The sequence below is a fragment of the Ostrinia furnacalis genome, unplaced genomic scaffold, assembly GCF_004193835.3.
Source record: "Ostrinia furnacalis isolate ACB-3 unplaced genomic scaffold, ASM419383v2 OfSCF0552, whole genome shotgun sequence".
NCBI classification, from domain to species: domain Eukaryota; kingdom Metazoa; phylum Arthropoda; class Insecta; order Lepidoptera; family Crambidae; genus Ostrinia; species Ostrinia furnacalis.
This window is the reverse complement of record NW_021130791.1, coordinates 30,793-45,711: the sequence shown is the minus strand read 5'-3', so window position 1 is coordinate 45,711 and position 14,919 is coordinate 30,793. Positions and strand designations below refer to the sequence as shown.

The following is a 14,919-nucleotide window of genomic DNA, read 5'->3' as shown; positions in this document are numbered from 1 at the left end:
ATTTCTGGTCCACTTGAAACATTACATCCCATCAAGTAATAAATCCGACTTTGATTGTTTTATTTAAATGTAAAAATTGTATAACATAAAACTCTCCCACTCGAAAAAATCATCTTTAATGACAAAAAATTAATAATATTCTTGCCTCACTTTATTAGACGAAGCGCTTGTCTTCTATAAACACTATCCATCTAGGCTTTATTAATAAAGTTCATGTTTGACTTGCCCAATAAAAGATTATTAAGGGTTGCACCATCCTACTTTAACTTTGACAAACGTCAAAAATCTGTCAAACTCCATACAAAAAACACCGGTTATCGTTAAAGTTACGGTCAAAAGTAGGTGGTGCAACTCAGCCTTAGTTTATTTTCATTTCATAGTTTAAACATCACAGGTACATCTGTAAAATATTAACTGAACATTCTTTCTACGAGAACATTCTTTAAATTGAAATATTATCAATTTGCACAGATACTCATGAACGTAATAAATCAGAATTAATTTCGAAAACACGCTTCAGTTAACAGATCTAAAGACAAAGCACCTATATTAAGGTATAAATCTTAGGCTCAAGTAATACTTACTTTAATCGCTGTCAAGAGCGAAATTGACTTTTTTGAGGACTCAATACCTTAATTTATGTACCCTCCAGCCGATATTGAAGATTCAAGGAGACGAAATTAAAAGTCACAGTTTTAAGAGCTTTAAAGAGAGTTTTTCAATCGGTAGTTTACTCGGGTAAAGTTAAAGGTTAAAGCCATGTATTCATTAGTGGATAAACTGTTTATGACTGTGTGAAACAAGTTTACCATAAACAGAGGTTTCTGAAACTTGGCCGTCCACAATTGCTCTCCACTTAGCCATAGCGGGGAGCACGGCAACATTTGTATCATAAACAATGTTTCATCACCTATGTTTATGGACTGTTTATAGGTAAACTGTTTACAGAGATGAAACATTGTTTATGAACAGTTTATAAACAGTGTTTATCAACAAATGTTGCCTAATGAATACATGGCTTAAGTATTCTGTAACTATTGGTTAAAGATAAAATAGGTAGATGAATATTTAAACTTTAAACTCCTTCTAAATAATCTTCCTTGGAAGAGGATTGTACGTCTTTCGGCCGATGAAAAGTTGAATGAACTTTGCTGTTAATTAACGATTAGTTAGAGCCGGAAGACGTAGTGTGGGCAAGCCCTCCCACTAGGTGAATCGACGATCTGGTGAAGAAGGTCGCGGTAGGTGCATGGATGCGGGCGGCGCAGGATCGGTCTTTGTGAAAAACCTTGGGGGAGGCCTTTGTCCAGCAGTGGACGTCTTTCGGCTGAAACCAACGAACGAACCATTAGTTAGAAAATTGAAGTTAATTACACATAACTAGCTGCAGAGGTTCTGGGTTCGATTCCCAGACAAAATTCACTTTGGGGATTTGTTACCACTGATTAGGATATTACAGTATAGGCTTGAAACCTTGAAGTAAGTATATTTATAAAGTAACTAGCGTGGAATTTTGTCTGTCACAGAAAAACTTTATCGCGCGCGTCCCTGTTTCAAAAACCGGGATAAAAACTATCCTATGTCCTTTCCCGGGACTCAAACTATCTCTATGCCAAATTTCATCAAAATCGGTTCAGTGGTTTAGGCGTGAAAACGAGACAGACAGACAGAGTTACTTTCGCATTTATAATATTAGTATAGATTGCTGTACCTTTGGTCAGATTGTTACAATCTTAGTTGTTACAAGCCATGCTAAAATAGTTGAATTGCAAAAATTAAACAAATATTGCTAATCTAAAATTATTTAATTGTCATCGTAAGTTCCACAATTAATTCCATTCATGTGATATTACACGATATTCCATTTATTATGACGCTGTCATAGACAAAACATAAAAATCATAATATTCACATTAAATTCCACAGTCATTTATAGTTAATTATTTTAAATGCTGTCATAGAAAAGAATGTATAAGTTTAATAAAAAATATGACACTTTGTCATAATAATCCTAAAAGATGAATCGGACAGTTCATTTGGACTCACTCGAGAGAATAATCAAATCAAATCAAATAGTGCTGTATAACTATCGATAGTTGAGAACTATTAGGATAGCGACATCGATATCAATATAACACTGGGCGCATTTGGCCGAAAATAGCATTGTTAGCGCTAGTAAGAAAAATGGCGACCTGTGCGAAAATGTATGGGAATAGGTACGTCACTTTTGAAGTTAAAAAATATGCTAAAGTTTTCGGCGGTTGCCATGGCGATCGCCATTTTGCTAACAAATTCTAGTTTCGGCCAAACGCCCCCACTGTGTCAATACTATCCACACAATTGAAAGTACCTCCGATATTTTATTTAATATGTAGGGGAAAGTAGTACGAGATGATCCCCTTAAGCGGGAATCGCTGTAAAATACATATTTTTCAAGGTAAACCAAAAATAAAGACGATTACTACTAGTATATTTATCTATCCAACTTTCCTTATACTCAAAACCAGAAATTAATTGAGGTTTCATTAAAATATTTCATTTTTTGCAAAACCTTACAAAGTGATCATCTTGTACACCCCTGTGGGTAAGATGATCCCCCAGGTAGGGGTAAGATGATCCCTATGATTCTGTTCTATGATCTATTCTTTTCTGGTTATATTCCTTTCGGAGTACCTAATTATGCGAACAAATCGTTAAAAAGTTAGAAAAGAAAAACATTTACGAATTAAATAACGAAAATAACTGATTCTTTCTTAGTACCTGCTAAAAAGCGTTTAAATAATTGAAACGCTTTTTGGCTGGAGCTGTGTTGAATATATCACAAATAAATTCACCTGCTTCATCACCCTCTACCCCAGCACATGCTTTATGGCCCCATTTTCCACATGCATAACATTTTATCTATCCTTCACCCTTGGTATCGCTTGAAAACTTTTCTGTTCAGTACAGTCACTCAGTATCATCTCCTTCAGACTCAGGTGAGTTATATTAAGTTCTCTTTCTTTTATTTCACTTCCCTTTACCTACTCCATAGACTTTTTTGTTTTAATTCCCAGGGATCATCTCGTACATATAGGAAGGGATCATCTTGACCCAAGTCCCACTTTTTGTTAAATATTTGCTAAAATAATCTACAAGTAAGCGGCTACGTTTTTATGGCCAAAATATTAAAATTAAACATAATAGAAAGCCTAACGACAACAGTAATTACATTTAACATTGTTTGAATAAAAGTAACATAAGCTGAAAGTCATGCCTATTTTAGATCAGAAGTACACAATTTTTCTTTTTTCTCGTCAAATTCGATGTATCGCTCACGCCACTATTACGATTTGACTGAGGCGGGGATGTGTCCAGAGCTATGTTTTACCAGTGAAAGAAACTAAATGACGTTAGTGGTTTCAGCACAATCGCGAAAGATCATCTTACCCCAGGGGATCAACTCGTACTACTTTCCCCTAAATTACGTGAGTGGTCTTCTAGGCAAAGTAATGTTCGTGACAGATTCGATTTCGTAGTCACGTCTTTTTTATATCTACTACTTAATTGGTTTGCTGTATGAAACGATCACGAAAATTGAACCTGACACGAATATTGCTTTGTCTACAGGCACAAGTATCGCTACGGAAGACAGTTAATATCGAGAGTTTAGATGTAAACAATATTATTGAACGTAAACTATCGACAGTATCGATAATATTGACACGTCCCGATACTATCGTGATATTGTAGGGAAGTAAGTTTTGCTTTGAACTTGAACTATCGATTAGTAGGTATTAGCATGTCCTAAAGTATTTCTCTCTTTTATTTTCTTGTGTGGTCTACAAGAAAATATGTTCCATCTACGAATATAATATCTACTCGTAATGCCATAGAACTGATAGAACTGAGTTTAACATTTTAAGTAAATATTCATAACTACAAGTTAACCATCCTATTCTATCTTTAATATCTAAGAAATGTATCCAAATTCAATATAACTGTCGATCAAGTCCTGAACTTTGGATTTGAACTTATTGATGGTGTTACCACTCATACTCTGTATCGGCATGCCTTCCATTTTCTCGACCTCATGGTTGCTGATTGCTTCGTGCATTTTGGCAGCCTCCTCTGGGTTTCTTAGTAATACGCTGTACAGCATGACAGCAAAACCGAAGTACTGCATTGAGTATTTTTTCATGTCTGACTCTAACTGGTCTTTGGGGTAAACGTTTTTGGCTTTGAGACCAAACCTGGATAATGATTTATCAAGGTGCTCGTGGTAGTAGCCAAGCCATTCGCGGTAGTGCTTCGACCTGGCAGCGTGGCTGGTGCAGTTGAACATGAAGTAGAGGATATCCCCTGCTGGGGTTGTCTCCGAGGACATCTGGTAGTCGATCATAATTGCGTCTGATGGTGTTTGACCCTGAAATAGTGAAAAATTGAGTTTAATACTAGTATTCTGGGGCAGGAAAGTTCTTAAGTGGCGACCACGAGCTGGAAGACGTAGCGTGGGTAGGCCTCCCACTAGGTGGACCGACGATCTGGTGAAGGTCGCGGGAGGTACCTGGATGCAAGCGGCGCAGGACCGGTCTTTGTGGAAATCCTTGGGGGAGGCCTTTGTCCAGCAGTGGACATCTTTCGGCTGAAACGAACGAACTAGTATTCTGGAAGAAAGCTCACAATTTGATTCCAACTCAATCGGTCATAGGATCTAAGCTTGAAGTTGAATCAAGTTTTAGCGACTTATCGAAATACGGGCCTGATAGCGATAGATTAATCCTATACAATTAGTTTGATGTCAATGTTTATCATTTTATTTTATTCATCTAGGTCCCAAAAATGTTATTAGATCGTCAAGTACATTTTACCGCGGTCTCATGCGACCACTTGGTTCCACGAGTTATAAAGAGTATGATACTCTGGTATGATCTACATTTTCTTATGTGTATAAAGATTTCCTGGATTTTAAAACTACTTACGTCTTTTTAGGGTTCTGTAGTCCTGACAAGAAACCCTTATAGTTTCGATATGTCTGTCTGTCTGTCCGAGGTTTTGCTTGAAAACTATTGGCACTAGAGAGCTATAAATTTGGGGAGCTATGTATAATTATATGTATTAATCACGCCGACTAAACGGTAGAATAAAATTTTGTACAATTTTTTTTAGGGTTGCTCCCCTACATATAAAGTGGGGATGACTTTTTTCTTCTTCTACCCCATCGTGTAGGTAGGGTATCGTTAGATAGGTCTTTTAAAATGGCTTCTGGTTTCTAAGACCATTTTTCGATTTAGGGATCCGTTTGCAAAATTTTAAAGTTTAAAGTGCCAATTTTTGTTCGAGTAGGGCGTCCCCCCTCTAAAACTAAAATATTGGCTTGAAAAATCTGAAAAAATTCTTGATAATAGTGCTTTTTATAAACTTTCAAGGAAAACTATAGCGGTTAAGATAGATCAGTTAGTTTAAGAGTAATAGTCGTTTTACTCATGTATCATAAAATTTCATACCAAATAAAAATTCCTAAAATATTAAAAGTGACTTTAGATGAAGTAATTGCTTGCTTCTGAAATATATTGTGGTACCGAAGGAAAAACTGTGATAGTAAAAAATACATAAAAACAATTATTAATATGATAAAGGTCGTAATCAATTGGATTTTATTAAAATTAAGTAGGTAACTATCGGTTAAACTTACGTTTAATTTGAACATAATATTGTTCGTCCAAGCGTCTCCCTGATGAATAACAAGATATTTCGATGTTTCGGATTTTTTACATTTCTGCACATAGCTGTCTGTCTGAGTGAGTACACCACGAAGGTGTTTCTTGTAAGATTCGTCTCCTAATATATCGAGCGTGCTGTTTTCTAACTGTCCCATATAATCTGTAAACTCCTGCTTACCAGTAATAGCACTCCAAATATGAGCTAATTTGCTGGTGAATTTTTTGTATGTGTCAGGTTCTAAAGTTTTTAGAGCAAAGGACAAGGAATGTAAGATGGCGAAGTTCTTCAGAACCAATAATACGGCTTCCTCGCTCATTGGGGCAAGTCTGTCCAGCATGACGTAGCCCAAAGGCTTCAAGTCTTCGAGCAGAACCACCTCGTTTGGTTCTTCTGATTGGCAGCCATAACACTTAGCGTATTTCAATATCTCACCCTCTGGCACTCCACTCGCTAGTTGCAGACTTCTAAGTTTCGGTAACACTTGCTCATAGATTACTATTTCGTTACTAAAAGCCAACGCTGTGTTCATAGTGTTACGTAGATCTTGGTTTTGAGGAGCGATTTTGGCGATCATCTTGAAATCATCACCTCCATCAACGCTCACAGTCACCCTTAACGCAGCTGCTACATAGTTGTCACCTGCTTTGCCTGCTGCTTCGAAGAACACCCTATTGTCCACAAATCCTCTGTTTTTAAGCACTTCACGAATAAACTGTTCCTGTCTTTCACTGAGGCTTTGCAGCGCACCTTCGAATCGCAGAGACGCCATGTTACGAGTATTCTAACTCACGATAATATTATGACAGCACGATTATTCTGTTCTGTGTGGTGTATTATTTTTATCTAATAATAATCTAATAATAACGTTGTTTTATCGTTATCTGTATTTTCGTATAACTGTCTTGATTATTTGCCACTTTATAGACTCCAAAATGTGTTCGTTACAATGCGCTCCGGTTGAATAGGTTGGATCTTGTCTATGCCACGACGTTATAGATCGGTGTGCAAATCATCTTAAGTTCAATTTTGCATGTGTTGATTCAAGGCAGTCTCGTAACTCTCGTGAGAATAGTTCATGCAATATTATGCTTTACGCGCTGCACTTTGATTGGATGAACATTTTCGCGTGAATTGTCGAACGATTATAACACTAATGACGATATGTTAAGGTATATTTTGGCGTGAATACTGAATTGGTTAAAATAGATAATTAAGAAAGAGCGAAGGTAGATTTAACGCGTACGTTTGTTTGTCTCAAACCGCGCGGTTTACAAATAGTATCAACGAGCACTGCGAACTGACTGAGGCCGTGGGCTGGCAATTTAGTCAGCATAGGGTAAACGACACAAATAACGACCTTGTCTTACTTCGTTGGAAATAGTATCAATGTTATTACGTGCATAAACATTACTCTCTAGTATAGTTTTGGTTTTCATTGTCTTAAAATTTATCAAAAATACATTTGAGTAAGGACTGGCAGATATGGAAGTTCTTGGGGGAGACCTTCCAGCAGTGGATGTCATTTGGCTGAACGAACATTTAAGTGAAATAAAAGACACCAGCCAGATGTATTGTGCCTATTTTGTGTACTAACTAAACTACATCTTATTTATGCTAAGTTAGAAGAGTTTGACAAGCGAGCTTGTATAAAAATGAAATTATTCATAATCGCCTAAAGCGAGGAAAGCAACCAGGTAGGTACCCTTTGCGCGTATTTTGCGCCACTACATAATTTTTTAGAACGAATAAAGTGAATGAACGAATTAATGGCCGAATACTAGCTATTTCACCCTAATCATTTGTAATATTTTGTGACGTACAAACTCGTCTGACCACTTCCGAATTAAACCTTGACCTTTATAAGGTCAATGTTCAATAGTTGAAATATGTTTGGCAAATTGAGTTTATTTATTTGTTTCTATTACATTTGGTTTGCGATGATTTAGGCACTTATTTGCTAGACTACTTATTCTAATATTGGTAACTTTATTTAAGATAGCTAGGATATTTTATCTGTGGCTAGCCTGTGCCTGCGACAGAACGCGTGAAAATAGTTAAAATATTTTTTTCCAGTTCTGCAAAGTTTTCATTTGTGTTCTGCTTCTAATTATAAAACCAATTAAATTTTATTAATGATATAATCAATAAGTACGTATTAATTAAAAATATTAAAAATAAAAATGTGTAAGTAAAGTTATATGGGTTACAGGTTAAGTCGACCTATTCCCGTTAAGGGCGAGTAGTTTACATCGTTTCTGAAATTCTGACTGATTTGACTATGAAACACCCATAGCTGGGCATTAACTCGTTAATCCGTTAATCGTTAATTAACGAAGTTAACCTTTCTATTAACGGATTAACCAATGATATTATATACTAGGGCACTATTTAAGTTGTGAGCCTCGACAACATAACGTGTTGTTAGACGACATCTGATACTTTTAATGAAAAGTTTGACATTTTTGACTACAACCTTATTCAAAACTTTTTATCATTTGAGCACGTTTTGTATTATTAACATTGAATTGAAAATTATCATGACTACAAAAACATGGAATTGACTTGCGGAAATTTTCGACTACTTTGTTTTCATAGTTAGGCTCACAACTTAAATAGTGTCCCACGTAAAAACAAAAGCAGATATGTTATAAGCGCTCGCGCTGTGAATACTCAAATACGTCCCAATTGGGACGTCTTGTGTTTAGTCTTTGAGTGGCCTACGTCGTGCGCAATCGCGTGCGTACCACACCGTAAGTTCCTGTTCTTACCAAAATAAATAAAAAATGCCATCGTGTGTGTTTCGAAAGTGTACCAATTATGACTCTAAAGTAAACAAAATACAAGGGATCACTTACCACATGTGATTATGCAAAATTATTTAGTATTTATGTTTTCAATTATTTATGCAAACAATCAAGACGCCATGCGCCATGTTCAAGTTGTAGAGAAAGCGATCTTGTTTTGACGTTAGAGCGATAAGGATGCGTGCGCTACGGACATAGATTAGTTAGTGCAGAATCGTTAAAACTATAGCTATCTCTTTCATTTGCGTGCTATTTCGTATCTTTTGTTTCACTTATCAGTTACATTTGTCAATGTGTGCGATTTGGAATAGCTCGGCAGGCCTGGCTCACTCCGCGCGGTACATCCGATAATTACCTACAGCCTTAGATTAATAAAACCTAGATGGATAGTCTTCATACAAGCGCTTCGTCAAGAGTGAGGCAAAAATCTTATGTCATTAGTGTCAATTTTGTTGGGGAGTGTAGACAGTAAAGGCGATTTTCCCGAAAGTAGGGAAATTTTTAATACGTTTTTAATTATTTTATAACTAACAAAAACAAAACGCATCATGTACTTACTTATTTATTGAATTCAAAGNGTTTGATAAATACGTTTAAAAAGCTTTAAAAGCCGTTTTTAAAACTGTGACAGTTGACGAATTAAGGATCTTTGCATAATGATCCTGAAAATAAACAACTATCGACTATGGAGGTGTTTTAAGATGAACCAATTCCAACAAAAGTCCCATGCGCTCGGATCACTTTGAAACTTACGGGCGCCTATTTTTCCGAAATATCCGATTATATGACAGAAAAGTCACTAGACAAATTTAGAATGGTTAATTCTTAATAGTATACATGCATTTTTTTCCAAAAGTCTTCAGTTTAATAAGGGAAACTGGCCAGCATAGTCGAATCGCCATTCGTGACGAAAATGTGAGCTTTTACACGTCTCGTCAAACAACTGATTATTTGAACACTCAAAATATGAAATAAACAGGTCCAACGCTACAAAATTCTTGCTTGGAATCTAAACACTTCTTTTAGTACCCATATATTAAAATTAAACTCGTGAACAGCGATTTATGTAGCCAGAAGCAACTGTCGGTGCGGTCGAAAACCATGCTTTGGAGGTGCCTCAAGCTGAGTGGAAAAAATGCTATGAAAAGTGTTTCGGACACATTAAAAAGTACATAAATCATGAAAGACAATACCAATAAACGCAATCAATACTACCTACAGCGAAGCGCCCCGCCGGCGGGTATTATATCAGTCGAGTGTCACGCGCGCGCTCGTCAGGACGCTGGCGTGCGTTGTAGTATGATTATAATTCTATGATCGAAGTATTATTTAAAAATGGACATAAAGAGAAAGAAATATTGTGCGGCGTTCGGGTGTTTTAATTCGAAAAGTAATCTACCATTTAATTAAAGTAATTTACCTTCCCAAAGATGCTGAAAGGTATGTTGGCCAAGTGGGTAATCAATAATTCTTAGGATAGTATAGGAACCTAACCTACTATGACTACTGCTCAGAATGCGTCACTGCTGGACAAAGGCCTCTTCCAAGGTTTTCCATAATGAATGCATACTTACCTACATACGTACCTCATTACAAATAAGTAGATTAATATTTTTTCACTAGACAGCAACCCTAACAGCGTAAGAAGAGTTCAGAGGCACGCGATAGAAAGAGACAAAACTTGTAGGTGAATAAAATTGTAGGTACGTAGTGCTGTGCGAGCTGAATTCCACTGTATCGCGTCGTAGCAAGACTCGCATTTACCTATTTAAATCGTCTTGCGGAGTAATCCTTCTGTACCTGTACTATTACTTATTCTGTGAGCTCGGCACGGATTCAAATCGTAATTTCTATGAACGTAACATATCTATAGTTCTTTAATATCATTGGGATTAACTTTTAAGTTAACTTTAAAAATGGTAACGGACTCGTTAACTTCCGTTAATTTATCCTAAGTCCGTTAATCGTTAATCCGGTACCTACTATTTACCAAAAAGATACAGCAGGCACGCTGAAAAACGGTAGAAAAACGCGTTCTGACAAGTACGTTCGGGCTTCCAGAACCCAAAACAACAATCACTAACGACACTTATTAGTATGTGTGGGACAACTCTTGCAACTGAATTTAAGACCAGTTTTCCTGAACCGATTGAGCTGAAATTTGGTATACTTATGTAAGTACGATGACAATGCTGTTATGGTACCATTGAGCTGGTCTGATGATGGAGTCATGATGAGGTGGCCATATGAACTCCTAAATGAAACGGCGGCATCGCATCAAATTTAGGTTCGTTGGATTTGTCTTATCAGCACTTTAGTACTAGATGATGTCCAGGGTCCTGATGATGGAGTCAGGAGGTGGCCATAGGAATTCCTAAACGAAACGGTGGAAACTTATCGAGTTTGGGTTTGCTGGATTTGTCTTTTCGAGCACTTTGGTGCTAAATTGTATTGTAATTGAACCAAGGCTCTGAGATTGAGATAGGTACTACTAAAAAGTATAAAATAAAATTATATTAATTAAAAAACTTTTTTAAAAACAAGCTTTTATTCTGAAATGCAGTTGTACTAAAACGAAAAAAATAATAAAAAAAAAAGAATTCAAAATTATTTATTTATGCAAGGTTCAAATAATTTCGAAAGCTTGTAGCGCAAATATAAAAGTGGAATAAATTCCATGCGCAATACAAGCTTTCCAAATTATTTGAACCTTGCATACAATTATTTTTTTCGTTTTATTATCATGTGTTAACGGATTAACGATTAACGTTAACTTGCGTTAAATCTTACGAAATGTAACGATTTAACGTTTAACGAAGTTAATTTTTTTATTAACGGTTTAACGATTAACGAAGTTAACTATTTGATTAACGGTGCCCAGCTATGGAAACACCCCATCCTAAATCTTACCGTTTTCAAGTAATTTGAATTTAATTGTTTTTTTATGAATATTTCCCGATTTTTGGCTATCAGCTTAGATATTTTTAAATTTGTAAGTCTTATTATTACTATTATTCGATATTTACATGTAAAACAAAATGCTTTATGACCTCAATAAGCAATATTGTACGTAACATGAATAAATAAGTCGTTGTAGACGATTAAAACTTATTAAAACTAATGAAAAATTTGAAAGTTATTTTTCTTTTTTTAAAGGATATCTTTAAAAAATAATATGGCGCCTGTTTTGCAGATGTGGTTAATAATATCTACGTTTCATCAGCTATCCAACGAGGTATAACAATTTAGGGTTTATAGGCTACAGGGAGATAAAAAAAGCTAAATAAAACAATAGGTGAGTATATGATTACACGTACCGAGCAAACGGGCGAGACAGTGCTCTCGGCCAAGTAGGTAGGTACTCGGTGTGTATCAGCGTTGCCAGTTTTTTTTTTCGCCAAGTCGGGACTTTGGTACTTTTTGAGTGAAAATAGCGGGATTCTTCCGTCAAAAGCGGGACATAGTAAAAAAACGTATTTAATCAAATTAGCCATAGAAAATGTATTTTAACAAAAAAAAAAAATTTAAATCAGATTTACTCTATCGTTTAATTCGTCTTTAGAATAAAAAAAGAAAAAAATGACAAAAATCGAACTTACAAAAGTTTTATTCTTTAGAATAATATGGCGTTTCAAACAATAGTCAGTGCCCCGATTACGCTAATTTTAACGTCTCCAATACAGACGCGCTTATACGATTGGTCAAAACAGCTGACGTCAACTGTTTTGACCAATCGTATCGCAGAATCGATGAAGCGCGTCTGGATTGGAAACGTTAAAAGTTACCGTAATCGGGGCTCTGGTGAAGTGAGTGTCTCTCTCCGAAAAGCGGGACCGAGCCTGTCCCGCGCGGGACATTTAAATTTGATTAAAAAATCGGGACGTCTGGCAACGCTGGTGTGTATGAACATTACGCCGAGTGCGCTCATTCTCATTTCATTGGCCGCATTAATTATCCAGTCTCTCAATACTTCAACTGACGAAATTGGGTTGGTCTCACTGTACACGAGACTCTTCATGTGCCCCCACACATAAAAATCCATGGGAGTTAGGTCTGGACTTCTGGCTAGCCAGGGTAAAGGCCCACCTCGTCCAATCCATTTGTTCGGATATTTTGTGTCCATCCATTCTCTGACACTTCTCCTGATTTGCCACTTAACCTGACACTTTGCCACTAATTTCAGGACAATAGTGACTGAGTTTCTTGCGCTGCTTCTTCTCAGCACTGGCCCATTTATTGCCCTGAAGCAGTGGTAGGGTTAACACTAAAAGTGCTTTTTAAAAGCCTACTTGCATAAATAAATTAGTTTTATGAGTTTTTATATAATTAAATACTCATTTACGACAAAAATAAATATCTTCGAGTTAGTCCACCGCTATACAATTTTAGAAAGAAAGAAAGAAATTTAAACTATTTATTTGGTAGGTACTAAATGATACACATTTTGCTACTGAAAACAACAAAAACTATGAAACCGAGGAGGCTCTCGATATCACGCCCTTGGGGCCAATGCTTTGCCCGAGCCGCAACAGTAATATTTGCGACGAGGATTTATAAAATAATATCTATGGGTAAGAAAATAAGATTATCGAGAGAGATTTTGACTTTTTCATATGTTTGTTTCAGTAGAAATTGAGGTGCAGCAGAAACATGATCGTAAAACTTGATAAAACCGTAAGAGTTATTGGTTTATGAGCATCTCGAAAGGGCCTTCCAATCCTGATGAACCCCAAGGCTCATTAATTGTATTTATTTTCAACAGACCATACTGATCCGACCATTTGTTGTTAGTACCTTAACATCCTTAGCTTGCATAATAGTAGAGAAATAGGTACTGATATTTTTAGAGGTTTCTAATATGATTTCGTGAATTTCGGTTACGGTGAATGTGATAAATTGAAAATTATTAATAATAACCGGTTATTATGAATAAATTACCGACAGAAAAGAATGAACGAACAAACAAGAAAAAAAACAAGTTTTGGAGTATCTACTTCTACCGGCCTTCTTCAAGTTACTAGTACATTAACACCTCTGAAACAAAATCAAGCAAAACTAAAAATAGACCTTAAAACGACAGAATAGCATCTTCCGAGCACAATTTTTTATTGGCATCGGGCAAGTCTCTTTTCAAGACTTTGGTGGCGATATTTTGTACCTCACATAAATAAGGTCATGATGAGAGAAACCAGGCGCAGGTACCTGACCGTGGTTCAGGACATGGTCAGCAGAAGTTAGTATATGGTCAATCCAGGTATCCTGAATATGCGCTTTAATATTGTGATGTGTGGGGAGTAGTTCGAGAATTTTAAGATTTACTGAACCAACTATGGAACGAAGTTTACGCGAATAAGAAGTAATTTTATGGTTATTGACCATGGACCTATAAAAAAAGTCGGACGGAGTCTCATCAACAAAATACTGTGACATTAGGATACACCAGCTTGCCTGTACGTACAGGCCGGCACGCACACATTCACACCCTGTTACACCACTTCGAGAGCAAACTTCACACAGTTGACACATTTAAGCAGCGAAAAAACAACACGAATACGACATGTCTTGTGTGATGAAATTGTGTAAAAACCGTACTGNAAAAACCGTTCTGTTCGAACAAACAAAAATTAAGGAATCACATTTCACAGGTAAAATAATAATCCAATCACTTATTTCCCGACATTAAAATATTGAAATTAATTGAAATCAAACGTCATTCACTCGAAAAAATAATACGTCAAAGACCAGTGTTCTCAGTTATTTACGTGGGAAAATTACCCGAAATATGGGAAATTAATAATGATTTTAGGACTTTTTAGTTATGTATTACGCATACTATGGAAATAAAATAATTTATCATAATTATTGTGTTTTAATGGGATATATTTTCATAGGCAAATTTGATCCTTCCCAAAAATGTGGAACTGCGAAATTCAAATTTTCTTACATTGATTGCAAGTCAGTGTCAGGTTGTATGTTAAAAAAAATCTATCAGAGATAATAATAATATATTGATGATGCATAAGATTATGATTATAATGTACACAAGATTCGTAATTTGTAACTGCGTGAATTATTTTTGATCAACATTATGTACATACCCTGACACACTGACTTGCAAACAATGTAAGAAAATTTGAACATTGAAAATTTCGCGCCTACCTCAACGCATACACCTTTCATCCTTTTAAAATAGCACGGAATAATTCTGTCTACATTTCCAAGTAACATCTGCCGATCTATGTTTTTCTTAAAATAAATGGGTAAAATGTTTTGGCTAACATGGCATCCCTAAATTCACTCACACAATAGACAAACGCCAAAATTTTGCGTCACAGTTTTGTTGTAGCGCGAGTTCCGTCCGCCTTTTTTTATAGGTCCATGGTTATTGACATTCAAGTCACCAAGTAATATT

At 36.1% G+C, this 14,919-nt stretch overlaps 1 protein-coding gene across 1 annotated transcript; it reads right to left on the bottom strand.

Annotated features, from left to right (window-relative positions):
* Positions 1–1,790: 1,790 nt before the first annotated feature.
* LOC114366175 (uncharacterized) lies at positions 1,791–6,995 on the bottom strand. The gene is made up of 3 exons (XM_028322952.1): positions 5,675–6,995; positions 3,462–4,405; positions 1,791–2,374 (listed from the first exon to the last, which is right to left on the bottom strand). The coding sequence occupies exons 1-2, from the start codon at positions 6,470–6,472 to the stop codon at positions 3,953–3,955; spliced, it is 1,251 nt and encodes a 416-aa protein (XP_028178753.1). The 5' UTR covers positions 6,473–6,995; the 3' UTR covers positions 1,791–2,374; positions 3,462–3,952.
* Positions 6,996–14,919: the final 7,924 nt, after the last annotated feature.